The sequence below is a fragment of the Rhea americana genome, unplaced genomic scaffold (assembly GCF_003343005.1).
Source record: "Rhea americana isolate MKP2758 unplaced genomic scaffold, rheAme1 scaffold_185, whole genome shotgun sequence".
NCBI classification, from domain to species: Eukaryota; Metazoa; Chordata; class Aves; order Rheiformes; family Rheidae; genus Rhea; species Rhea americana.
In genome coordinates, this window is record NW_028185983.1 from 63,097 (window position 1) to 89,978 (window position 26,882).

A 26,882-nucleotide genomic window follows, 5' to 3' on the forward strand; every position below is an offset into this window, starting at 1 on the left:
AATTAAGATCTAAAACTTGCAGAAAGCCTTATGAGGAAAAAGAAAATGCTCGACAAATCCTTTTTGCCTGTTTTGATGCAACAGACTCTTGTTGATGACAGGAATTAAGTAGTTTTCACAATGGCTTACATCCAGGTGGTTCATCTGAGCCTAGAAGATCAGAGTAAGATTTTTGTCTTCTCATTCAAGGGCCATTGCTCTTCACTCACACTTGGTGGGAGCAGCTGCAGAAATGGCCCTCCTGCATCCCAGAAAACCAAGCCACRGCTTCAAAGGAGGAGATGGCAGAACCAACTATTGACAGTAGCTAGCACCTGCTGCTAGGAGAGCATGTGCCCTAGAGCAACCACAACATGTTAAGCAAAGCAGCTGTAACATCAATTATCAGGTTAAACTGTAAGGAAGTGCAAGAAGTTTTGTTTAGCTTGTTGGGTAACATTTATCATTTGAACAGACTTTCCCCCCCTAAAGTGAGCCTAAGAAAACTGTCTGGAAAACAAGATATATTAGGGTCCAATTAGCGCCATAGTGAAACTCCTCCAAAATCCCCTGCATATAATAAACTTAATATTTAGTTGTCATTACTTCCTCTGCCCCACCCAATTGAATAATTCGCATGGTGATAGAGGGACTAAAAGTTACATTCCACCTCTAGTATTGAGTATTCACACAGGAGATCTTAAATCACCTCTGATTACTGAAAAGTTATGCTGACTGGAACAGTGAACACGTAATAGCTTGTTCAGCATAGAATGTATCTGAAGAGTGGTCAGGGAGCAGCTGAACATCCTTGCAGGAGTTAAGACTACTTAACTTTTTTCCACTTAAACTAAGGCTAGTCAAAATTCAATCAGCTCAGGTCACTTTTTCCTGTGACATTCAGTCTAATTTTCCCCCTACTCCTCAGGTAAGATGTCCAAGTTGTCTGTCAAAATTGCAGAAAAACTGAACACTGCTCAAATCAAAAGCAGGGGCTGATAATCTCAAAATTATGTTTTTCTATTTGGCACCAAAGACCCACTTCACAGGGCCTATGCTGCAGAAATGCATGAAAAAACTACAGGTTGGTTATGCCCTCTTAGATGTAAGCTGTGCCTTGTATGCTTACACAGGTTGAGGTCAACCTATACAGACTGAGAAAAACTCCTCTGTAATTACTGTATTTAACTACCACATGCAAAATAAAGATTAACAGTAGAAGACAAAGAGCAAAACAGAGCAGGAGGAAACATGATTGAGTGCTCAAGTGCTTCCTACTCTTGCTGACATTTGAAGGACACACGAATAAAAAAAGCAAACAAATTTTAAAAAAAGGGGGAGGGGAGGGGAGGGGGACAACAGTGAATATGACCAGGATAGGCTGACAGAAGCTGATCTTTAGCATGCAAGTCCAAGAATAGTCTGGCCTTCCAAATTTACTAAGTTTCAAAATATGTTCCATGTCAGTGACATCTGGCACCTCTGTCCTTTCCATTCTGTTCTCCTTCATACGCAATGAGCACCAGCAAAGAACTGCTCTGTAAAGGAGCAATTCCCTATGGAGTGAACCTGTATTTTCCAGACCTAACAAAATTACATCATATATAATGTTACATAACTTAATTGCAAGGCTCACCAACTCTTGCTTTGCTCTTTTCATGAAGTTAATACTGACTTCTTCCCCCCGCCCCCGCAACACCCATTTAACATAGTTGAACTGTAGAAAACCTACCTTCTGGACATGAGAGCTGCCTTGCTAAGAAAGAAGCACAGCCTAGGTAGTTTGCTTTGCCAGAGTTATGCAGCCCTGACCTACAAAAACATCCTTTTACAAGAGTTGATTGTTTCAACTGCATTTTAATATAATTCTTACCCCTAGACTGACAAGGATGTTAATTACTAACAAGAGTGGTAATATCCCTCTTGCACTAAGCTGACAACGAAGGACTGGATTTAAGTCCAGACTCCCAAAGTGACTTGCACATCTCCAATCCTCCTAGTGAAAAAGATGTAGAGTGTGCTCGAGAACTTAGTCTCCAAGTCCAAACAGGGCACTCATGAAACTTAAAAGCAGCTTTCACTCGCTGCTAATTACAAGCTGAATTTTTAACTGCTGTCTACTGATGGTTCATCTCAAGATCAAATTTGACAAGAAAAATATTTGTTTTAACTCCATTCTACTGTGCCAGAAATGACAAGCTTGTCCAAAAAAACCCTGTTACACCAGGATTAGCTACTGATCTAGTCAGATCTGTTTCGCAGAACTTCTGAAAACTTTTCCTGCCTGAGCTGTAGGTATCTCTTCTGAAGATTCTGAGCCAGTTTTTTCTACAGACAGCTCTGAAGTCCATATTACATACAATTCCCTGGAATTAAGTAAAAGGCTCAGAATAGTACTCAGAAACAAACAAAATTTATTTTGCCAGCCATTAGTTGCAAAACAGTATTAAGTGCCCACATGCAAGATTTTTGCTAGCAGCGTCAGACATCTACAAGTTTTGACACTCGCACTTCGGAAATCCTGAGGTTATGTTGAATGCTGGCATTATTCCAAACAATTTTGTTGCTCAATCACAGTAACTTTATACTTGCTGCCTGGCTACCATTTCTTTTCTTCCTTTTTGTTACATAATTCCATGGATCAAATACAAATTTGCACTATTCATAATAGAAGGAATCTTATATACGATTTATGAGTTCTACCTTAAAGAGCAAACACGTAGTTTTGTCAGTGTTGTGAAATGAGGCCTGTTCTTACCATACAGTTCATGGCAAAGTGATTGTGCTGTGTCTGAAGCTCCATAGCATGGGGATGACTGGTTCCAATCTCTGTGTAGCTGTTTAAAAATAGACCTTTGTTGTGGGTGATCCAGTCAAACATCTACAAGAAAGTGTTGWGGAAAAAAAATATATATATGAATAATTTCTTATAGAAGAAACTGACAAGTAAAAAGAGATTTTTCTCAGTATACAGAAGACAACCTAAGGCCATGAAAATCAACCCTGTTTTTCTATTCTAAAGTTACTATATATTTTAACCAATTCATAGTTTTTAGCTGAAATCTGACCTTTTGTACCCAATACCTGAGGCGGTTAAACCTTGACCAAAGATGTTTATTTGAACAAGCTATAAGTCAACTTCATTACTACAAAAAGAGTCATAGTAAACAAATGTGGAGCATGAGTCTGAGTTCCAAGTTTAAAGGTTCTCAGCAGCTTTGTAATTTCAAATGAAAATGGCAACTCACAGAAATTAAACATAAATTCATACTTGCTGATGAAGTAGTTTAGTCATTAGTTCATGTCAAAGTTGCAAATAAATTTTCTATTGCTAAGCAAATCAAAAAGACTATACTTGAGCATAGTGTTACAGATTACCATTTCCTACAAAATTTAAGGACAGTTTTTAAGTGTGTGAAAAAAAATGTACTTCTATATTCAATAAATTTTAGAAGAGATCTCCTCTGAAAATGATCATGACTGCAGCTATTTAGCTAGGATGTTAACAGTGCCATTGGAAGACAAAGTTTACAAAGATCAAGTAACGAAGCAAGAAGCCAAGTTAATCCCTCACCTGGCCTTCCTCTTGAAATCTTCCTGAAATCTTAGCTCAAAAGACTCACCTACTCTCTAGATAGGCTACAAAAGATGGTTCAAAGGGAAAAAAAGAAAAAGTAGCTAAGAATAGTCRGTACTCATCTAAAGATCTTTTAAAACACTCTAGTTAACAGAGCAATACTACCAAATCCAATATTCCACACAGGTACATGACAAACAATTATAATCAGAAAACACTAAGGTGTGGTAATAAAAACATGCAAGAGCTTAGACACTGGAAACAGTTGACTACATACTCCTAAAATTTTCATTTTCTTATCTAGACTACATTGAAGATGCGTCAGAATATTATTCAAAATAGACACTGTCCGTACCTATGACCATGCAGGTCTTTTCACCAAGTATTTTGACTTTGGAGTGTTACAACAGCRATTGTGGATATGCTATGCTCACACTGTTATTTGACTGGACCAGAAAAGACCTAAGTTACCTTGCAGTAGCAGAAAAAACAGAGGAACTATATTGAAAAAACACAATTAGAAAACTTGGTCTCTGTTCAATCCTGTTTGCACAATGCATACCTTGACTTTTTAAAGTGAAGTCATTCAGCCGCTCTGCCMCCAGCTCCTGTTCCCTCTTTAAAGAGGTTATCTTTCTCAGTGGGTTACAGTTTTAYCATCCCTCTCTTCATTTGAATTTTTTGCACTTGCTGTTAACTGGCTCAACGATAATATGAGCGTGAATCTGAATACCCTCAGAACAGGCAGGCTATTAGCCTATAATTTGACCACTTCTTAGAATCTCAGAATAATTTGGAAATGACCCTTGCAGGTCATCTTGTCCAAACCCTATTTCAAGGTAGGGCTAGCTTCAGAGTTTGAGCATGTAACCTTGTCCAATCAAATTATCAGTATCTCCATGGATGGAGATACCATAGCCCCTCTGGATCACCTTTCTCCAGTGGTTGACGACCTTTGTCATGATTTTTCCCCCACTTTGTATCCAGTCAGAATTTCTTCCACCTCTTGTCTTTTGGCTGTGCACCTCTGAGACGAGCCTGGCCCTGTCTTTTCTGTAATTCTACTATAGACAACTGAAAAAAGCAATCAGACCCCACGTGCACTCCTCCTCTTAGCCTTCTCTTTTCCCGAACCAGCCCACATTTCTTATGCAAAGACTTGTGCAAGCCCTCCGAAAGAACATATTTATTCCTTTTCATCCAAAAACTTATTTTTCATCCAAAAACTTATTTTTCACCCAAAATGTTGTTTTTCCTATACTCAAATAAACCATATAGACATAAACTAATAAAGGAGTCCCGAGCTATGAAATCTTATCTAATATAAGGAGTGAAATAAAGGCTGCAAGTCTTAATCCAAAAAGTGAGTTAGGATACTACATAACCCTTTTGAATCTTTATAGCTCCTTCAGCCAACAGAAGAAGTCTCAAGTGTGCTAGTGCTGTTAATTCCATTTGGAGGTGCCTAACATTTCCCTCTATTTTGAAAGAAAGCTGCATAAATTTAACATAGATTTTTTTTCTTGGAATCAGGAGCATAAAAAACCACAGATCTAGGAATACACAAGCAGAAGGTAGGACAGAGCTCAACTCTCCTGGCACAAGTATTTGACAAGTTGCCTCTTAAAACACAAGTTATTTAGGCAACTTTTAGACGAGTAAATTAAGAACGTATTTTTAAGTACTTAATGTGAACATCATCAAAATACAAACTTTTCTCATGCTGTAATTAAGCAAAAAGTTGCTAAAAAGCATTTTGAGCCTGAAAAAACAACACCAGGCCATCAGCTTGTTTTTTTCTCTAAATAGTTTTATAATGCTAAATTGACTTTACTAGATTTTTTCAACTCTTTTCCTGTTCCTACGATTTTCAACTCATACAATTCAGTAAACACTGAAAATATATTGAAGTTTCTTCTTCTTCAAGCACAGCAGAAAACATTAAAAGGAGAGTAGTGTTAAAAAAAGGTCTCTGAGTTGAAATGATCAGGGGATTGGAAGGTACAGAGGAAGAGGAGGAAGGAGAAATACATATATATTGCTTGCCTATTTTTACTCTTCCTCAAGGCATCTGCTTACGACTGCTGCTGGAGAGCAGGCTACTGGTCTCACCACATTCAGGCATTCTTATGTTCTTTTTTTCATATTATATTATTTATTTATTTATTTTTACAAATCTGGCAAAGACCATACTTGCCACTAGACTTAGATAGTTTAGTTATTACTTCTCCCTGTGAAAAAAAATCCCATCTTTTTTTAAAACTGGACACAAGTTAATAACAAATGATTGCAAAGCCTTTCCATGTAAACATAGATTTTATCTGAGTTCATCTAATAATGCACTGCTAACTGCGATTGTTCTTCACATTCCATGACTATCAAGGGCATTTCTGATTTGATGGGATTTGTTAACCTGAAACATTTTGAGATCAGTCAGTCCCCTATTAATGGCATATGCGTGTCAAAAAAGATGTGTCAGTTTTTAGCCTGAGACTCTAAACTCTGCATCAACGAAACAGTTCTCCAGGTCAGCTTCTTCAGACTCTGCCAACTGCCTGTCACTCAAACCCCAAGAGTCACTTGGGAGGGAGATGGATGCAGTCCTTAGTCATCTTTACTTAAGGCATACAGATTCCTCTTCACTTGACGCCTGCCAAGGCACCTGTCTGGATCAAAACCTTACCAAAGCTAAAGCTTTTAAGCCACTACAACTTTAAAGTTTCCTAAATGAGAGTAAACTGTGTTCTTTACAGTTTGGAATTTCTGCAACACCCCCTCTATTCCAGAAGTCTAAGAGTCACTAAATACAGCCTTTCTTTCTCATTAAAAGGGTAGTGATTAATTCTAAAGACAAAAATTACTATTTGTAGTTTTCCTCAGTACTCCTTTCAAGCCAGTCAAGCGCTGTGCCTGTAAATGATAGCATCCATTCATCCTCCCCTCCCCTGGCCCTTACCTTTTCAGCATCCTGCTCAAACAGCCTGAGCTGAAAACATTGGTCCAATTTCAATTTTCGTACATGCCACATCTGATGCAGATGCTGCCGTGTTGAGTGCAGCCTGTCCAGCATGGTGGATACTTTGGGTAAAAGGTTCTGTAAGTCTGCATTCCCTGACCCAKAGTTCTTTTTGGGAAAGCTGTCACTGCTCTGTATTCGCTGGAGCAGCTTCTGTCCTTCCACATCAAGGTCCTCAATTGGCGCCTTAATGACTTTCTTTTTTAATTGTGAATGTTCCTCTATCATATTGCGAGCACCTTCCAGGTCCTGAGGCATTTCCTTTTTGGACAATATATCTTGCAGTTCCTCCAGTCTGGACAGCATATGGGTTGCATTGCTGATGTAGTCCTCAAAAGCAACTCTGATTTCTATCCATTCCTCATGGTTATACTCCAAACAGCCATCAAATTCTGGAGTTAGCTGAGAAGGGTCAACTACTTTGGTAAGGCCTTCCAGAGACACCATATTTGTCTAAAAACACACAAACAAGCACACAAACAAAAGACAAAATATTACTGGTACTGCAGTGAATTTGAAAATTTCTTTCAAGTTTTTATTTCTGTATATTTAGAAGTTGATCACTTTGCTTATAAAGTACATGCGATTTAACTTTTCTCATATGCTTTTCTTCAGTCACCAATTCTGATCAGCCTTCTGACTTGCAGTTATTTCCCAAAATGAGAAACATTTTACCCCCAGCAACCTTTTATATCTTATTACCACTTGCGTTTCTCTCTTACCTTACCACACTGAAGAGGGAAATAGCAACTGCTCTTTTAGCTATTTTGATTAAGTTTTGACTAACATATTGTAGAGCAGGAAGATAACAGCAAGGTTTAGTTGGTTACTTTCCTCTGCATGGCACACTGATGATAGCACCATTCCCACAATTCCCACCGAATGAAAACATAGATAGAGCTTAATTTTACTTTGTGTGTGGGGGGGGAGGGGTGAGAGAGGGGCAAGACACAAAAATATGCCCCAATTCTTTCTTTTTCGTACTCAGACAAACCATGYACATAATGATGTGCACAACTATCTAACCCAGGCATATGATTGAAATCCCATCCCCTGCAGTACCACTGGCCTTATATATCTCCCCTCCCATCCAAGAGCATAATTAGTCTGAAATTATTCAAGATGCTGATCTGTAGCAAGCACACTTAAACCATCTAACAAATACAAATTAGCATACTATAAGGGGAAATTACCTCAAATTCAAACTTAGAGCTGCCAAAGTTAGTCCTCTGTTTCTGCCAGAAGTTGTCTGGCTTGATTATCAGTGCAACATGAATACAACAGGGAAAGGATTCCTGTAAAATCTTCAGCAGAGGCTTTATGGAGTCCCATTTTGATCCACGCATGTCTACAATGACGGTGAATCCTCGTTTACATACTTCCTCACTGCAGAGGAAAGGAGAAAAAGGTTATCAAGCACATGTTACAAATTCAAATACAGATCATGCTCTTACTACACCACACTGCTCAATGAATGGGGTCTCCCCAGCTACCAATCACACTCTGAAGTCTCACTGACAACTAACTAGTACATACAACAGCTCTGATGAAGGCAACGCACAACCTCTCATGCAGYTTGCTCCCAAGCTCCCAACCCCCTGCGAAACACTTTGTGGGCGATAACTTCAAACCAGTTGCAGACTTGCTGATCTGCTTCCATCACCTTTTTTTTCACTGTTTACACTCTCACTTCCTCTTTGAATCCTGTTTCTCCATCACCTTACACATATATGAAATACAATTTATTGAAGTAGCAATATGTAATTCATTTACAAACGATCCTCTAGAAAACGCATACACTCCACTGATGACAATATTCATACTTTTCAAATGGTTGAGGGGATCCTCTGACAGAAGTCTGCACACTGTTATTACCTACTCCTTTCACATCCTTTGAAACCATCTTGAATCTTGTCCCTTGTTATCTGAGAGCTATCAAGAGTACGAGTTTGCAGAGGGGAAAAAAAATGTATAAATAATTACTTTATAACAAGCTCGTTTTGTGGACAGTTAACGGATAAGAAAGTGTTTTATGACTGCTGAAGAAAACTACCTTAATCTGTTTCTACAAAAATTGAATTCAATTCTGTTGTCCTGAAGACAACAGCCTTTACACACCTTATTCCTGGTAATACTTTGGAGTGTGGCAGATTCAATTTTTTTCATCAATACCTTTTGCACACTTAATGCTCACTGCTGGTTTAAAAAACAAAAATTACTACATGACCTTGCTGACATAGAACGGGAAAATATTTCAAAGCTAACAAGTCATACATAATGGACTATCAAAAGGGACCAAATGTCTGCTGTTCGGGTACATGAGTCACTTTCAGGGATGTGACTAAGGTAAATGCAATTCTGGAGTTTGTGTGGTGAGGTTTTTAGAGTGTCCGGAAAGGAGAGAACTTTCACTGGCATACTTCAAACAGTCTTATCACCTCATAATAGAAAAATGAATTGCAACTGAAGTAGGATGCACCTAGAAGGAATGGGAATACAGTTTTCTTAGAAGAGTTTTTAAGAATTGGTGAAAAAAAATTAATAAAAAGTTTATAAAGATAAAATTTGGCCTGTCCAACCTGCCCACAGGAATGCCACAAAGGAAATATCACCCTTCCTAAAAAGCATATAGTGCATTTAAACTGCAGGGCAATGGCAGCAGAAAAATACATTAAGATTGACTAGTTCAGAATATGTGTACGCTACAATTTGCAATGTTTTTGACAACGACAAAGGAGTTTTCTAACAGGCTCCCAAGAGAGGACAAGGACAACTATTATTTTAAAGTTAAGATACATCAATTATGGAAAGGTTACGTGGTTTTCAGGTGTCTTTACAACATAGTGATATTACACAATTGCTGCTCATTGCCTCTTCCTAACCTAGCACACAATCTGGACATTATGTGAGGAGGAGGGCTTGACAACTAGTCCAGGTGAGGCATCTGGTCATCTCCTGGGCAAAACACCCTTCATCAGGTGATACAATGCATGTTTGTCCTCTTGTCACATGGCCCCATCATCTGACAAAAGATTAACCCCTTTCGGCTGAAGATCAGGGGCTTAGAGTCATTTTTGCTACCAATTCAGCACTAATAACAAAGTTCAGTGGGAACAAACTTTCTTTTATACRTATACTAGCACTAGATTTGACTTTTGCTGATTTGTTGAAATAGAATATTGTGATTCATAGCTTAATTTGTTGATAATACAACAATATCACAGATCTCTATAGGTGTGAGACTGTACAAGTAATTTTACTTTTATTTCTCCTGGTTTTTCCTGTGTTCTATCAGGACACATTAACTCATTTGACGTGAATAAGTTAGAAATGCTGTGCAGACCTCAATCCACCCAAGGAATACCATGAATGAGGACTATGATCTTTCTAATTATTGAGGYATTGAGAGCTTTTGAGTTGTATTCTCAAGCTTCAATACAGTGAGAGCAATATGGCAGAGCAACACTGTTCCCAGGACGTAATCTATCCCTAGCTAAAGCACACCAACCAATCTGCCAACTGTCTCTCTTCTACACAGCAGAGCGATTATTTAGGTCTTTTACAAAAAGTAGTTTAAAACCAGTAACTCATAGAACTTGGTACGAATTTGTTTATTTTCTTACCCCATTCAGTGTTCTAGTTTGTGGGTGTACTACAACATACTCCATTAATTTATTGTATAGCTTCAGAGCTTATCAAGTGACCATGACTTACCTAGGAATACAAGCTAGATATGAAATTAGTCTCCTAAGGTCTTCTTGTCGTATTCTATCGTGATTACTACGAGCTGGAAACGTTAGAATAGGACCTCCACGCTTATCTCTGCCACCTGAAAAATTAAACACGTTAAAAATCCACAGCGTAACACAGCTCTGGTTTGCAAAACTAGCGCTCAGAATGTTTTTGGAAAACCAAGTACTATGCTGTTGTTCAAGCTAAATACCAACACTGTCATTCAGAGATCAGCTTAAAATTGAATTTCAAAAGTATCGATCAGTTCAATTGATTTGGTTACAATTCCTACAATAAGAACGTATCTGTCAAAAGAAATTAGAATAAAGAATAMCTATAGCATAGACTTTTAATCATTMAAGTKTGACCAGCAGTGTGACTTACCTCTAGCAATGGTGCTTCAGTGAATATTTAATTATTGAATCAAAAATTGTACAGATTAGATTGAATTATGCGACTTTGTAGGCAAGTATTTAAAGGATACTCTGAGTACTAACTTAATTACTAGCTAGTAATTAACTAGCTACTACTAGCTGTTACTAGCTACTAGTAAAAGTGTGTAGTATTTTACACCCACAGGATGTATTAGATAAATGGACATTGTTGAAGAGTTTAGTTTGTATTTTTATCCTGATTTGATGCGAGAACTCTAGATTATCATTTTATCGCTTCTAACTTCACCAGCAATGGAAAACAAGGGAAGTCTGAATTCATTCAATATGTAAGATGGTAGAAGATCTGATTTTGAGTCATTCTGCTTAAATGTATTTATTTTTTAAATTGCACAAAACCTTAGAAGTAAGTGTTGTTGAGAATTAATATGCAATTTTATATCAAATCACTGCTAGTGACTGCAAAATGTTACTGTATGAGCTCAGCACAAACTCCTCCAAGCTAAATTCCATGAATATATTTTCAAGTACAGATGTGTAGACTGTTTTCTCCCTTATTCCATGGAAACCCAGGGAAGCACTATAGTGTTTTCTAAATTGTACCTCACTGTAAATCAGTTTCTCACAGTAAATCCATGTTAGTAGGGGCCAAATGACCTCAGAACACACAAGTAGCTTCAGATTCCTGTGAAGATGTAGGACTAGACACCTAAACAGAAAAGAAAGTTCTTTTATTTTCCATGACCCTCTTCAATGGGACAAGAGAGTAAAAAAAATTAAGTTGTCTCACTCTGATGGAAGGGTAAGTCTGATCCTTACCAGTGATGCAACTGTAGAATAACACAGATCTGAACAGCTAAGCTGCAAAAGAAGTGTTCTTGACCAGCCTGACACACATGCCAAGGAAAGAAATGTGAGGATTTTTACCCTCTAGGTGACAGGATAAGAACAGGATGGAAGTCACAAATGCAAGGCAGTAGAAGTGACCAACAGCCCTGGCTTCCACTCAGCTCCAAATGACCAGTTGACTTCAAAGCTACCCAACTTAACTGAAGCTTTAAAGTCTGCTGCAGCCCTTAATGTTCTCCTCAGCACACTGTAGTCCATCAGCCACAGATTTTAACAATTTAAGTTTCAACTAGTAAGCAATACCAATTCTCACCCGTGCTCAAGGTAAAAATTTTTCTTTCAAAAGAAGCTAGAAGTGAAGAGCATACACTGAGTCATCTTAATATTTTCCAAGTATTTAAATAAACGTCCTGCTACCTGCAGTCTTCTCAGAGATCAGTTTCCTGGAGTTGCCCACAGATTAACTACTATATTGTGCAATTTTCCAATGTGGCAGAGGAAAGCAAGCCAAGGGTTATTATTTATTGTCAATTTTGATGCCACYTCAACTCACTCCCATCTTCACATACATCACAAAGAAAGCCCATTTTTAAAGCAAGCTGCTTAAAATTTCTGCTAAGACATCCTGAAATTTTCATGTATTGTCAACAATTTGTCATGCTAATTTCAGGTCTAAATGAGTAAAGAGGAAGTCAGTATAGCTTTGACATTAATGAAAAAAATTCCATTAATCCAGTCTTCAACTAGATACYAAGGTTGCTAATACAAAGCAAAAAAATCTTTAAGACTTAGCAAATTAACTGATCTTTTTTTTCTAGTAGTGACATCAAATGTTTTTTTGGACCTTATGCCTAGGAAGTCAAAGTTTAGGCTTTTTCCAACAAGTAACTCATTTCCTTTGTTCCTGATGCTTCTGTGTCATACACAAACAGGAACAGCAAATTCCCATCTATGAGGCATCAGGTGGGAATTTGCTGTTTCACAGTAGACCTTATTCTGTCTTGCTTTAACAAAAACATATTAAGCTATTTTCTTAAGCTCTTTAATGGGTGTTCCATTTTCCCTCTTTTCTTTTACACAGAGCCTCCACAGTACTGACACAGATTCTCCCTGTTTATGCCAAGAAGTGTCATATGAGTAGCTGATCGACTCACATGAGTCAGCCAACACGAATCACTTCTGTCTAGTGCACATCACTAATGGCAGCCTTGCCAATAGTCTCCAAATGGCACCAAAAGCACACATGTTGTATAGTACAATTTTTCAGGAAATGCCTTTTTACACAGTCTCAAAGTACTTTGCTAAAGCAAAACAATAGGCTTTTTGTGGTAGGTTTGAAAGGCAGAATAAGAGATCAAGTGCTGTTTCTTAAAAGAAACCAAGATAATTGCACCTTGTAGGAAATATTCCACTTGCATAAGTACTAGGCTCAAACTCTACAGACAGAAAAACATTCCAACTTTAACTGCCTTCAGTTTAAATTGAACAAAAATTTGTACCGCAGACTATTTGCGCTTAATAGGAACAATTATGGAAGGCTTTTTCTATTTCAGATGAGACATTCAAATATCCAAGCAGATTACTTCCTAGTTAGCAGAAAATCAGATCAAGGAAGCTTTTTTGTTTTCTTGGACAACCAGGCTGTTGGTAACACTAGAAACCTCCCACAGGATTCTGAGGGAAGTTGCATTCAAGTATCTGCATTCTATAGCTTGCTGTGATAGCAAAATAATCCAGTTATTCTGTTGCTTTAGTAAGAGATAAAAGTGGTCCAGTCTGACAGATTGGTTTTGTAAAGGATAAGTGTATTTCTGATACAGAATTTGCTCCAGAATTAATACAGACAAGTAACAGAATTCAGGCTATGTTTGTTGAGCCTTGTGGCTCTGCGATTATTAACCTACATACAGCACAATGTACTTCTGTGAAGTATTTGTCCTTCTGTACTTGATTGCCTCCTGTCCTTGCAAAAAATACCTGCTCTAAGGCTTTTTTCAGATTTAAATTCTCATTCAGAGATCACATCTCTCTTTGTCACTTCAGCTGTCACCTCACTGGTTGTTAATTTACTTTTCTTTAACAGTTTGAGTAGCACAGTTACACTAACATATTTTAGGATATGCAAAGATCTCACAAATTTTTAACAGGTCCAGATGACTTATCTGAACTATAGTCCTCATTTGCACATCACTTGTTGTACAATCTGCAGTTGGAAATTCACCTTATTTTTAACCATTCTGGTCTTTGTCATGGCTAGCAGAGTCAAAGTGGCAGAATTCTCTTCCAGGTAACTACATCTTGAGATTTACTAGATTATGAAAAATCCTCTCTGTTCATAAAAACAAAACATTAACAGCTCAGTGAAAAGGGCTAAATTAGAATTCGATGATGGAGAAGAAGAAAAAAAAGTGAGTCACTTTGGACCTACTGTGATTAGTAACAGAGGAGAAACAATTGCTGAAAGTGTTTTCAAAAGTGATGAAATGCTCAGAAGATGCAAAGAAATTATGTTGCATATGTATGTTAAAACATATCTATACTTGGATAGAAAAACAAAGACTGAAACAAAGTTAAATGTAGTTACAACCTAACTGAGGCTAACACAGACAGGATCCTACCGGAAGGGAAAGGAAAAACTTTCATACATACGGTTCACAGAACACAATACGGTTTGAATAAAAGTGATATCTTAGTAGAAGGTTATCTGCTATCTTGGGTTTTGACTCAATAAAAACAAAAACTAATTGGATCAAAACACCACCTCAGGAACAGCTTAGAGGATACCTATGACAGCCTAGGTCCAGTGCAGGAGTCAGAAGCAGTCTGCAGGGAGAAAGGCTGCAGTGGGATCCCAAGAGCCTGGTGAAGCCCAGAGTCTCTCAACTTCCAGCAGCTCCACCAGTGATGACCTCCCTTCTAAACTTCTCCTCTCACAAGCTAGTCTCAAGAAATACTCAAGCAAACTAGCACTGCATAAAAACCAGTGTACCTAGTATTCTAAGAACATGAGGATGAATATACTAGTACACAGTTTGTACTTATTGATTTAGCTTCAAGAAGGAAGGTCTCAGTAGTGAAACACAGGAATCAAGGATACCAATTAAGGATACCAAGCACCCCATGATTTTTTTTTCATTGTTATTTGTATTTCCTGCTCTATAAAACAGAACCTTTTTCTGCACAGTTGATTGTCAGACTTGAACTCTACTTAAGAGGTACTTAATCATCAGTGAACATGTAACAACCCTACTAGAACTCCAGCATAAATGAGGGAGAATAAAAACACCAAAATTATAATGATATATGTGTATGTCAATAGGGATATTAGCACTTTTAGTAAAAATAGTTTTTCCCCCAGTAAATGTGTTCTACAGACCTTAACAGTTATTATACTTAGAAATACTAACACAAGGTAGTTGAACACAAGTTGAAGAAAACTTTTGAAGAAAACAAAAGAGGTGCATTGAAAGCCTCTGAGATCTTCTGTGCAGTAAATCAATAATCCAATAGTTTTCCTTACCTTTGTCTTCCCAGATATAACACTTGACAGTTCTAGTTCCATAATGATTTCAAGTCCTACTGGTAATTTTTTGCTTGTCTTTTAAAATCACTCACATGGCTAATGAATATCCTTTCATTTGACCCTCACTTGCATTGAAAGAATGAAACTACGTATGTTGACAGATCAGCCCCAGCCAGTCACGCTGCCCACAGCTGCTTGCTCACTTCTTCTCTCAAAAGTTACTACCTTCACACAGGCAAGCTGACAGCCACTTCTTCCTGCCTGCACCTCATCTGTTCTGGTTCATAATCCATCATCTTCATTTAAATTCATCTTCATTTTCATTTTGAGGTGGTTTTCTTTACTTGCACTGAATTAGCCCCTTTTGAGAATATCACCTGGCTACAAATTAACATAAGAAAACAACAATCACCTTTTAGACCCTTCCAAGAAAACCTCAAGTCTATCTGGGAATTCAGAAGTCTCGAAATAGAAACACTACTATATTTTCATAAAGTGCCATAAAGCAAGGCCCAAAACAGAACAGTAATGGGGGACTGGAATACTGTGTTTAAGTCCCTTTTCCATTCTCTTCCCTCTTGAACCACAGTTTTGAGCAAGTCTTCACCAGTATTACAGTTTGTAAGCAGAAAAAAATGAAGCTTCCACACCACCAGAGAACAGGCTGTCCACAGACATTTTTATGTCAGTCATTAGAGCTGCCAAGACCTTTTACAAAGTATCTTTTAACTTTGCTCCTCTGCTTCACTCAGCAGAGTGGATAGGATGAAGTATTGTGACTACATACTCTAGCATCYCTGAGTCCCACAACTTCCAGTAGCTCCATCAATGACAATCTCCCATTCAAACTTGTCTTCTCACAACCAGTTGGTCTCAAAAAATACTCAAGAAAGCTATCATTGAGCAAAAATCTGTACAAATCGTTAAAGAGTACAATTTCAGGGATTATTTTGTAAGTTTTATATTTACAGATAAACGGCTTTATTTCTGGAGTTCTTGACAATTTATTAACCTAACCAAAGGGAAAAAAAAGAACACTATCAAGTATGAGACTGTCCTCTAAACCATTTGTCACAGAGAGCTGTCAACAAAGACTGATGTTGACTAATTCCAGCAGATATCAAAGTACTTACTTGAGAATGTCACACCCAAAACACAGTTCACATGAATAAGCAGCTCATAAAGCCATCATTTCTTTAAGTAAAGTTACTTACGAAGTTACAGAGTATGATATTCATTAATCTGAACCCCACTTCTAAACCCTTTCTGTTATTCCTTATTAAGCAACAACCAACTGCAAGGTGTATGCTGGAGATAGCTAAAATTAYATGCTAACTCATTTCACTATGAAGATATTAAGTATGCCTTAAAGGATAAGCACTCAAATAGCATCTCTTCAACACAGATATTTCTCCCATGTCAGAGGGATGGCTTTGGTACTGGTCCATCTAAACAAACTCTCCAAAAGATGAAGAAATAAGAAATAACACAAGGAATGTGACTACAGTAAAAAAGGCTTTTCTCAACAAGGATATTTGATTTGCAGTATGAGGATGGGGAAGAAAAACTAGCCAATATATTCCATATTCAACACAACATGTACTTTAATTATTACAGATCCCTATACAATGTGCATGCTTTGCTTAATATGGGGGACTCTGCGATAACCAACTGTCTCAGTTGCTTCCCTATCCTTTAATGATTTCTGTGTATTCAAAATACCATTTTGTCTGTGACTAATTGCACAGTTACGCATTATATAACAGAAGGAAAAAACTTTACCTGAAAGGTATGCAACTTTTTCCTTTAAAATTGGCAATACTTCCATAGCCTTCATTTCATCGTTTTTGCGAAACCCTGAAATATATACAAGATAAAGTAATTAGTCAGAAATTCAGAAAAGCTCAGTTCTACATTTAATGAGTGCCCAGGATAACATTTACCTTTGGAGTACAATCTGAATGCTATGATTACAAGAATTAAGATAACTTTAAAGTAAAAGGAAGCAAAAAAATACTTATATTTTAATAAACATATCACTTTGAAAGCTTAATACAACTAGTACGATCTGTTAGCAAGCTTCAGTGTAGGGAAGCAGGACACTAGAATTAGCCTTTTTCTTCATTAAAACTATCAGTTTAATACAGTTACTCTAAGGCATTCCAATCCAGCTTTCACATCCRCTTCTGAGCTGGAAGTGAGTAAGAACAGAGGAGTAGTATCAGGCTAGTAATGTTGGTACTTTCACAGCAACTACCAGCCAGTTTCCATCACTAAAAAAAAAAATAAATACTATTTAAATACAATGGTCCTTATATCTCTTCTGTAAGTAGACTGCTTACAGACAAAACTCTTATCCACATCTCTTCTGCCGCCTGACAGGAGCAGCATTTTGTAATAGTGAGCATATTCCTTTATGTTAATTCTACAAATGCACATAGTGTTTGAAATAGTCCCTAGCGAGGGTGATCACAGTCAATGTTGTAGAGCAGTAAGTCAGCTTTGTCCTTTTAGATCTAGAAAATGCCTGTGACCAGATTCTATACTCTCCTTCTTTAGAGAAGAACGTTTAGGAAGCATTATATTTATGACCTTAAATTCCACACTGATCTGTACAATACGGAATTGATCCCTTCTGGGCCAATCTTGTTCATGTTGCAACAACCAGGTGGTTTTGTGCCCACATTTCGACTAACTGTACCTATGACCTTTTCCAATCTCTTTTGATTTATGCCTTAGTCTTCTGGAAGTGTGCRGGAAGCACCTACTTGTCTACCACAGTGGAAACCGAGAAATGTCTTTTAAGAAAAGTCCCAGAAATCTGTTACAATACCATAATTTTATTCTTAAAAGCAATAGTTCATTTGCGAGGTAAAATAGCCTTCTTAATTATTCATAATTTCAGAGAATTCTGGCAAAAGCTAGCTCATCTGTGAACATAGCAGTCCCTCTCTAAAATGCATATTCTTCCTGAATGCAAGAAGGCCACAGCCCCTTTACAGAAAACAGTCAAATGAATCAGTGACCCCAAGCAGTGCAGCTATCACTTCTCTTCCTCCTCAGAAGTACCCTGATGTTTCATACCACTTAGTTTCAGGCTCTGACCCTTAACAAAACAGCTGTGTACTTCTGCCCGAAGACCTGAAGGTATCATATTGGTGCTGTTAAGAAACAAAAATTGCAAATTACAAGTATCATATGTAAAACATATCACAGGTTTTCTATTCCAGTCAGCAATGCTAAGGCTTTTGTGCTGTTATGGTATTTAGTTGTGGGCACTGCCTTTCGAAACAGACCCAGGACACACTGAACAGAGGGCCTAAGGCAAAAGATGGCCAGGTAGTTGCATGCCATGAACTATGAGAAAGGACTAAACCAACTGATACTGTTTAGTCTGAAGAACTGAGGGGAGGCACTGCAACAGTCCTCAAAATACATAAAAAACAGCTTAGCGGTGACAAATTAAACTAGCTAGAGTTACAGCAAGAAGTTTAATTTAGATGTTAGTAGAAGTTTTGTAAAGGAAAGAACAGTGAAGCAGGAGATCAGACTGCCTTTGGCAGGCTATGGACTACACATCATTGGAGATTTTTAAAAACGCAATAGGCAAATTTTTTTTAGTAGGCAGGCCGCRCACACAGGCCAAGGCAGGCGCCCTCCAGTTCACCATAACTCAACTATGCAACTGTGCTCTTGTCTCAGCCCCGACAGACTACACACCAAACCAAGCAAAACCTCCTCTGCCCCTTAGAAGGGCTAAGTCTCTGCTTAATTTTCCAGAAACACTATAAAATAAAACCAAAACTGAAATCAATGCATATTCTCAGAAAGCCAAAGAGATACCAACATTGGTTCCTTGGGTAACCATGCTGCATGGAGTATTTCTACATTACAGATAGTATGTTGCAACTACACAATTATCTACAGACTAAAGCAGTAGAGGGACATAGATATTTGTTTCACACAGCCCCAGACCATTAGGAGTCCAGCACACCATGGTGTGCATCTCTTGCATTTTTCCTTGCTCTGGAATATTGATTATGGTTCATCAGTCTGCAGTCTTCTTCCTAAGTTTTCATTTAGCAAGGACTAAAGCATTAAGCACCAGTTTAAGGAAACTTTAAGCTTAAATAACTTACCTAAAATGACATCAAATACTTTTTTGTAATGTGCCTTGAGCTATCCACCATAAGCTTAATGCCAATTTAGCATGCCCAGTTTTCATACCATCCATGATAATTTCTTTTCTTTACAGTAAATTTAGGGGTAGAAAACACTTTCTCCTCAGTTAAAAAGCATGCAGAAACCAGTGCAGTACTTTGCTGCCTGAGCTCAGAATTACCCAAGCTACTGAGGTTACCACAACTTGCTTGGTTAAGGCTTCTGAGCCCTTAAACTACTTCAGCTTGGACCAGGCATGGTAGCCGTACATTTTATCTTGCCTGTGGCATGCAAGCAGTAAGAAACATTTAGCTACAATTTCTTTGACTATTTAAGGGGCTGCTCAGGGTAAATACTCTAATAAAAAATGTTAGTGCCTGGCTCACATTCTGGATCTGCGTAGCCTTAAGGCTCATGGTCTTGGATTAGCATATTCCTGCTGCTCTAAACAGCCTATTTTTATTCCAGTTCTGCAGCAGTAGAGCTTAAGTGAGAAGACTGTGGGGATTACACTTGACAAAAGAATGCTGGGGAGCAAGTATGGTGAAGAAAATACACACGATTATTGTATTTTTATCTACAATACAGAGCTATAGCAAAACTCAGCAATACAAGCAGGCTTTAAGGGCTTGGGGTGGCGTCTGCCCCACTCCTTTCTAAGCCTTGGTCCCACAAAACATTGGTGATTATGAAGATTTTATTGAAGATTTTTATTGGGGGAGGTGGGAGGAAGAGGGGCACGTACTGCTCCCCAGGGAACCACCAGGCATGCCTGCAGTGATCGCAGCGCGCACAGCTCTGCAGCCTCCGCGACAGCCGCCTGCTCACGCGGCGGTGGCGGTGATGTCATCCTTGCCAGCAGGCCGGGCCATGGACGCTGCACGCTGCTGTGCTGCAGCGCCCGCAGCCCCCTCCACCGTGCACCTCGCGGCAGCCAAGAAAACAAAGGTGCCGCTGGCACATCCCGCTCTCAGCGCGTGGGGCAGAGAGCGGGAGAACACTGCACACCACGGCTTGACAAATCCAAAGTGCAAACGCATTTTGTTTCCAGACGCTGTTTAAAAACATTATGTATATGCATACACTGCACAGATTTATACCATTTTCCTCGGTATTCTGTAAGCTCAACAAGGCATTTTTATTTAAGAAGGATGACTATTAATGATCATTTTCAAAATTATCTGTGTAACCAATCTAGTCAAACCCTATGATAGTGTCTTTTAAAGACTCTCTTAGACTTCAAACAAGCAAGAAAACCACCCTTGATATTTTCAACACCTATTAAAGGAATTTATAGTTTCACATTTTTTGACAGGTAGTAAACACCTTTCTGTTCCCTCACACAGCACACATGGATATGCTTTTTCTAACCAGCAGTCCAGAAGCAAGGAGAAGTTCCCTCAAATTATGCAAATTAGCATTTAATATTAATAGACTACATCATACAATAAATATTCCATCTCAATTAAAGAGAATTTTTTTCTCATAAAGCTTTCAAAATCACATGGTCCCACGTTATAGTAACATAAGACTTCTGCTAAAACACAGAACCTGTTTTGTAGGCACAGGGCTGCTACTGAAATCCATCACACAGCTAGACACCTATAAAACATGCAAAGAGCACAGCAAAGTTACCTAAGTTTTTTATACACCTATATGCTCTAGCAAAGGAGGAATTTATTCCAGCAAGCACACCACCTCCTCCTTCCCCTCCAACTTCAGAGCTAGAAGATATCATCAGCCAGCCAAATTTAACAAATCAAATTGTTTGTATTAGCCCTCTATCTCAAGGTGCATGGAACTAAGGTATTTTGCTGCAATTTATTAGTTTAGCCGAACTGAGAAAGTCATGAGAAAACACAGTTCCCAGGTAGACCTGTCACTCCTGGGAAGTATCAGAGACCTCTCCATCCAGCAGGCCAGAGCTTCCCCTCGCATAGGCTGCAAGCAGTGCTTAATCACATGGCAAAGGGCTGGCCACAGAGCAGCACAGCCCCCTGCCCTGCAGACAGCAGGGTAACCCTGCAAAAGCAGCCACCTTTTCCCTGGACATCATTATATTCCTCTGTGTTCTCAGCAAATCGACTGTTTCTTTGCAAACCAACTTGCTGCAACTTCGTACAACTTCGTGAAATGCTGTGAACCTGTCACCACCAGAGCACTAACAAAAAGCTGGGCAGCCACTTGTAGTTCACAAGTCTGAGACAAATGCTGTACAAACACCTAAGACTGAGATCTCCTTTAGATACAGGAAAAAAAAGTAACTGTGTTAATCATCTTCCACTGCAATATCCCGTAGCTACTCAGCCATACAATTTAAGGCAGCAAATAAGATGATCTTAAACCTATCTTTAAAGCTAACTACTTGATTATAGCAATGGGATCCAAAACAACCAATACCCGCCCCCACCCAAGGCATTGCTGCTCCAGGAACATGGAAGAATCTTTTGCACTTTGAAAGTATCTTCAGCAATGTGCATTGTCCAGCCATGGAAACAAATAAAGAAATTGCACAAACTCTCTAGCCAAGGATATAACCCAGCTTTTATAAGATTTCTGTTTTTAAGACAGTGAAAAGAATGGGAAGTTGAGGTTAAGAGGAGCTTCTCCTCATGAAGAGGCTGAAGAAGCCCTCATCCACTGCTGTCACATGTAACTGACTTGGGACTTTCTTGAAACATGAGTAGAAAAACAAAACAAAACAAAAACAGAGGACATTCTCATTGTGAAAACTCGCACCTTTAAGAACTCAACTGCTTTTCACATTCTAACATTAAAATTAAGACCTTGCTGCATATGAAAAAAAGCCAAATTCATCCCAGGGTACAGCAATGCTTGTGGCACTCTTCTGAACACAGAAGACTTAACAGGCAAGTGCCTTAGCTGCCAGACTGCTCCCTCCAGCACTGGCCTTCTCACCCCCACCTCCTCCTTGACAGAAACCCCAACCTGCATCGAGGAAACCTCTTTCAGTGAGTTATTCCCCAACATAGTATACTCTTGGCAAGAGGTCTCTTCTCAACAACCAGATCTGTTCTGATAGGCTTCTGTTCAAAAATCCATAAGCTACTCTAAGAACTAAAGAAAAAAAAAACAAAACCAAAAACATAAAAGCTGAGATGGTGGGCAATCAGAACTGCTATGTTAGTGTTACAGTTCAAGTAATCAGGGAGTTAAGTAATGATTGGACTGATCTAGGTTAGTCATAATTTAAGAGAAATATTTGCTAGAAAAGGAACCCTGGGATAAAACAACAGTTTTAGTTTCTATTCATAGAAGCACACAATTGTTGCCAGCTATTCATATATGCGCAACACCAATGCCCACGTAGCACACAAAGGATAAACAATATTACCGAACATCAAACAACGGGGGAGGCAGGGAGACACTGAACAAGCAGCAACTAAACAAGCAGTAACTTGTATCTAGGTAAGGCAGCAGAAACCGTAAATCATTTTTCAAAACTTCTTTCATCCACCAGGATCAGTTAAACTTCCTTGTGTGTTAATGAAATTTCTCTTTGGAGCAGAAAATCAAGATTGTAGTCAGCCAGCATCTAGGTAAAAAGAATACCAGATGTTGCTATCCTTAATATTTCCTCTATTTCACTGCATGAATATCAATAAGGTTCTGAAACCTGAGCTACTCCCCCCTCAATTGTAACATCATCTCAGCTACACTTCAAGAAAAACTGTCTTCTAGCTAAGTAAAGAGGCAAAAACAAAAGAAGGAATAAAGATACCGAAGTGTAATAAAATTAATGTCTTAGACCGATTAATTCAGGTTTCATTATTTGCCCTTCTTCCTCCCCCATATCACAACATGATGACATTGATCTTAAATCCTAGAAATACCCGCAAGTTTATTCAACATTGCTTACCAGTTAACAACACAACAAACCTCAGTTGCAAGCTTAGCCATACACTACCTCTTTTTCTTTTTTCTCAAGTGTCCAGAAAGAGAGAGCATAAAGCAGGTTCCCATTCTCCCATTTTGCAGAGAGAAGGCTTTTAGAAGACAACTGTGGGCCAATTTCTGTACAGTACAGAACCAGTCAAAAAAAATAGCACAGATTAGGTCAGTAAGACCATTTGATTCTTTCTTTCCTTCAAACAAACTTAGAAAAGTGATTGTTGAACTCCACAAGTTCTTGGCTTTGCAAATGAAACCAGACTACTGAAGTATGGGTGAGAAAGCAGAAAACTAAAACCAGAATACAACCCTGTAAAAGGAAATGTAAGATAAGCTAAAGTTAATGCATGCATGGAATTTATTCATAGCTTTTTATTTTTTAATTTTACCTACGAATTTAAGCACCAAATTCCATTTTATTGTAGGCTTATCTATAAAATCATACTTTCATACTAAAGTGTGCAATTGCAACCATCTATTCATCGATTGCTCTTTCACTTCCTGTTATAGACACTGCTTTTATTCATTTCTGCTCAGAAATCTCACACCATCTTTCACTCTCCAACAAAGTAACAACACTGAAAAAATAATGGCAAAGAATGCATTTCTGCTCTGTGGTTTGCCCTGCCACCAGGATGCATCTCACTCTTGACTAGTTAGGTCTGGTTCCAAAGGCGGGGGAAATAAATTCTTTTCATATGTATCCTGACATATGGAACGGATATTGGACAAAAAAAATGCTACCAATATCATTGATAGCAAATGCTCAAGAGTGATCAATTCACTGACCAAACATGTAACACAAAGTTGAGTGACAAGYCTTTTCTCAAAAGCTTATATACTCATCTGTTCTTCAATTAAAAGCAGCTCCTGGGAAACTAACTACCTTAGGTGCATACCACAAAACTCACTGGATAGCTGCCTTAAGAACAAAAGTTAACAAAATCCCAAATCAATCCTTTAGGAACTCATACTTTGCTTTTAACTGGGTAACAGATACCTTGCACTTATTATCCATATTTTTCAGTGAGGCCCTTTCCAACCTGGATTATCCTATAAAATGTTTGAGCTGAAAGTACAATCATTCATTTTTCTACCAGTTCAGATGAAGCACAGTCAAAACATGACCCACTCTGAAGCAAGTAGAATTGTGCTTTTAAACTTACCTGTCCACTGGGGATATTCAGTCTGTTCCTGCTGTCTTACCACCATCATGGAGGATCCATTTGTTTTTGTAGGAACTGCTCATTCAATTCAAAGTACTGCAATATTTCACTCTCCCACTATACTGAGGTAGCAGCCTTTTTTCTAGTGGTATTTCATTTTCTGGTGGTATTTGCACCTAGGGAAAACTAACCATAGACATCAGTACAAGCTGGGGGCTGACCTTCTGGAGAGCAGCTCTGCAGAGAAAGACCTGGGAGTGCTGTGCTGGTGGACAACAAGTTGACCATGAGCCAGCAATGTGCCCTTGTGGCCAGGAAAGCCAATGGTATCCTGGGGTGCATTAGGAAGAGTGTTGCCAGTAGGTGGAGGGAGGTGATCCTGCCCCTCTACTCAGCCCTGGGGAGGCCTCATCTCAACTAGTGCATCCAGTTCTGGGCTCCCCAGTACAAGAGAGACATGGAGGTACTGGAGAGAGTCTGGCATAGGGCTACAAAGATGATCAGAGGGCTGGAGCACCTGCCTATGGGGAACAACTGCAAGAGCTGGGCCTCTTCAGCCTGGGGAAGAGAAGACTGAGGGGGGATCTTATCAATGTGTAGAAGTACCTGAAGGGAAGGTGTCAGGGGGACAGGGACAAACTCTTTTCAGTTGTCCTGTGTGACAGGACAAGAGGCAATGGGCAGAAATTGAAGCACAGGAAGTTTTGCCTGAACGTGAGGGGGAATTTCTTCCTTGTGAGAATGACGGCACACTGGACTAGGTTGCCCAGAGAGGTTGTGGAATCTCCTTCTCTAGAGAAATTTAAAGCCCACCTGGATGCAACCCTGTCTAACATGCTCTAGGTGACTGCTGGAGCAGGGAGGTTGGACTAGATGATCTTCAGAGGTCCCTTCCAACCTTACTGATTCTATGATTCAAATGCAGTAGTAGCACACTGCTTTCCCTGTGGTTAAATACTTTGCTTGTTAACTAAAAGGTCTACATTGTAAGAGCTAAGGTAAGGGTACCCTGTCTCCTTCTGAAGATTCTTTTGACATGCATTTGTTCTAACAACAAGATCTGCAAGCAGTGGGGAGTTTTTGTTTGTTTTCCCTCCCCCCTTCTCGTTCAAAACCCAGCCCAAGTGAAAGGCACTAGCTTCTAAAATCAGCTTGGGAACAGCTAGAACATAACATTTTAGATCATGTCCTTTGGCTCTTGTTCCAAACCACCATCTGGAGAAACCTCTTCCAGCACTGAGCATTGACCAAAACTACAGTAAGGGCAGTAAAAATAAGCAGAGTAAAACAGAGAGACATCTATCAATGTTTTATCCTGAGCAACTATAGGAAGAATCATTTCCATTGTCCTGAAATCAATAAAAAATGCCAAAAATAGGTTGCATATTCAGAAGAGATCCTYCATAGTCCAAAGTATTGCTTTTGGACTTCCTACTATGCATAGACTTTGAAACTAGGCATTTATGAATTTTATTTACTTCTTGGTTTTCCTCCTTATTGTTATTACTATCCACACATTTTCATAATTTTCCTCATCTTATGGAGACTCATCTGCAAAAAAGTACAATAAGCTACAGTCATACTTGGAGAGACTGGTACTTAAACAATTGGTTTTAGTTCAATATACCTTCCCCTCGTCCTTTTGTTTTTCACATGGCATTTTATGTTTCATCTGTGGTTAAACTAGCAGCTTGCAACAAAATGCATGCCATTCATCAAAGAACTTCGTTTGTGCACAGCATCTGTTCCTTCAGATTTCTATCGTGCAGCTAAAAAGAGTGCAAGTACTAATATGATCAAGGCACGAGACACGCAGGATGGATTCAAGGTTCTACAGAACATTACAGTGCACATACAAAAGATGAACGTTAAGAAAAAGGGGGAGACGCTTCTTGATGCTATACCATAAAAAATCAAGTGTATTTTGATTCAGGCAACAGATAAAAAGGATTATCCACAGTTCGCTTTATATAGCCCCTAGCTTCTGATGTGTGACTGTTAGAAGCACTTAAGAGGAGTGTAAAAAATTCTTTTCCAAAAAAAAACAACTGAGCTTCTCCCTACACACCTTTTCTATTTTATCTCAGTAGATTTTATTTAAAACACTGCTCATGTATGCTGCTGGTTGAAAATGAACTAGTTGCAGCCAAAATTCTATTTGAAAAAAAGAGAGAGAAGTCTGCAGCACTGGGCAGGGAATTAAAGCTTGTTTATTTCACTTCTAATAAGCAAGTGGTTGCTAACAGCAACCTGTCTCCCTCCCTCCTTGTAAAAGGGAGGGTAAGATTAGCATGAAATATCAGGAGGGATGTATATTACCTGTCTCATCTGCACTAGGATTATCTCAGAAATGATAGCTTAAGTTATTCTAAGATGGTGTGTGCACGTTCTTAACATATATGTCACAACAACTAAAAATACATGTTTAAGACAATAGAAACCAAAGAAAGAACACCCAGTTGCTCTAGTGAGACCAAAATTGGCTATGCTCTGGCTGGGCTGTGCTGGAGCAGCACAGCGCAGCGCAGCTCTGCCCGCAGCCCAGCGACAGCCGGGCTGCCACGTGAGGAGCCGG

At 38.8% G+C, this 26,882-nt stretch overlaps 1 protein-coding gene across 1 annotated transcript in view; it reads right to left on the reverse strand.

The window, feature by feature from the left end:
- Positions 1–26,882, reverse strand: part of LOC146597436 (triple functional domain protein) — a gene marked incomplete at its 3' end in the record, with an annotated part of 147,741 nt that overhangs the window by 62,524 nt on the left and 58,335 nt on the right. Inside the window, exons 2-6 of the mRNA XM_085302089.1 lie at positions 16,851–16,925; positions 10,287–10,401; positions 7,766–7,958; positions 6,513–7,025; positions 2,738–2,860 (exon numbers count right to left, since the gene is read on the reverse strand). Coding sequence (XP_085158215.1) covers positions 2,738–2,860; positions 6,513–7,025; positions 7,766–7,958; positions 10,287–10,401; positions 16,851–16,925 — 1,019 coding nt within the window. The remainder of the gene's footprint in view (positions 1–2,737; positions 2,861–6,512; positions 7,026–7,765; positions 7,959–10,286; positions 10,402–16,850; positions 16,926–26,882) is intronic.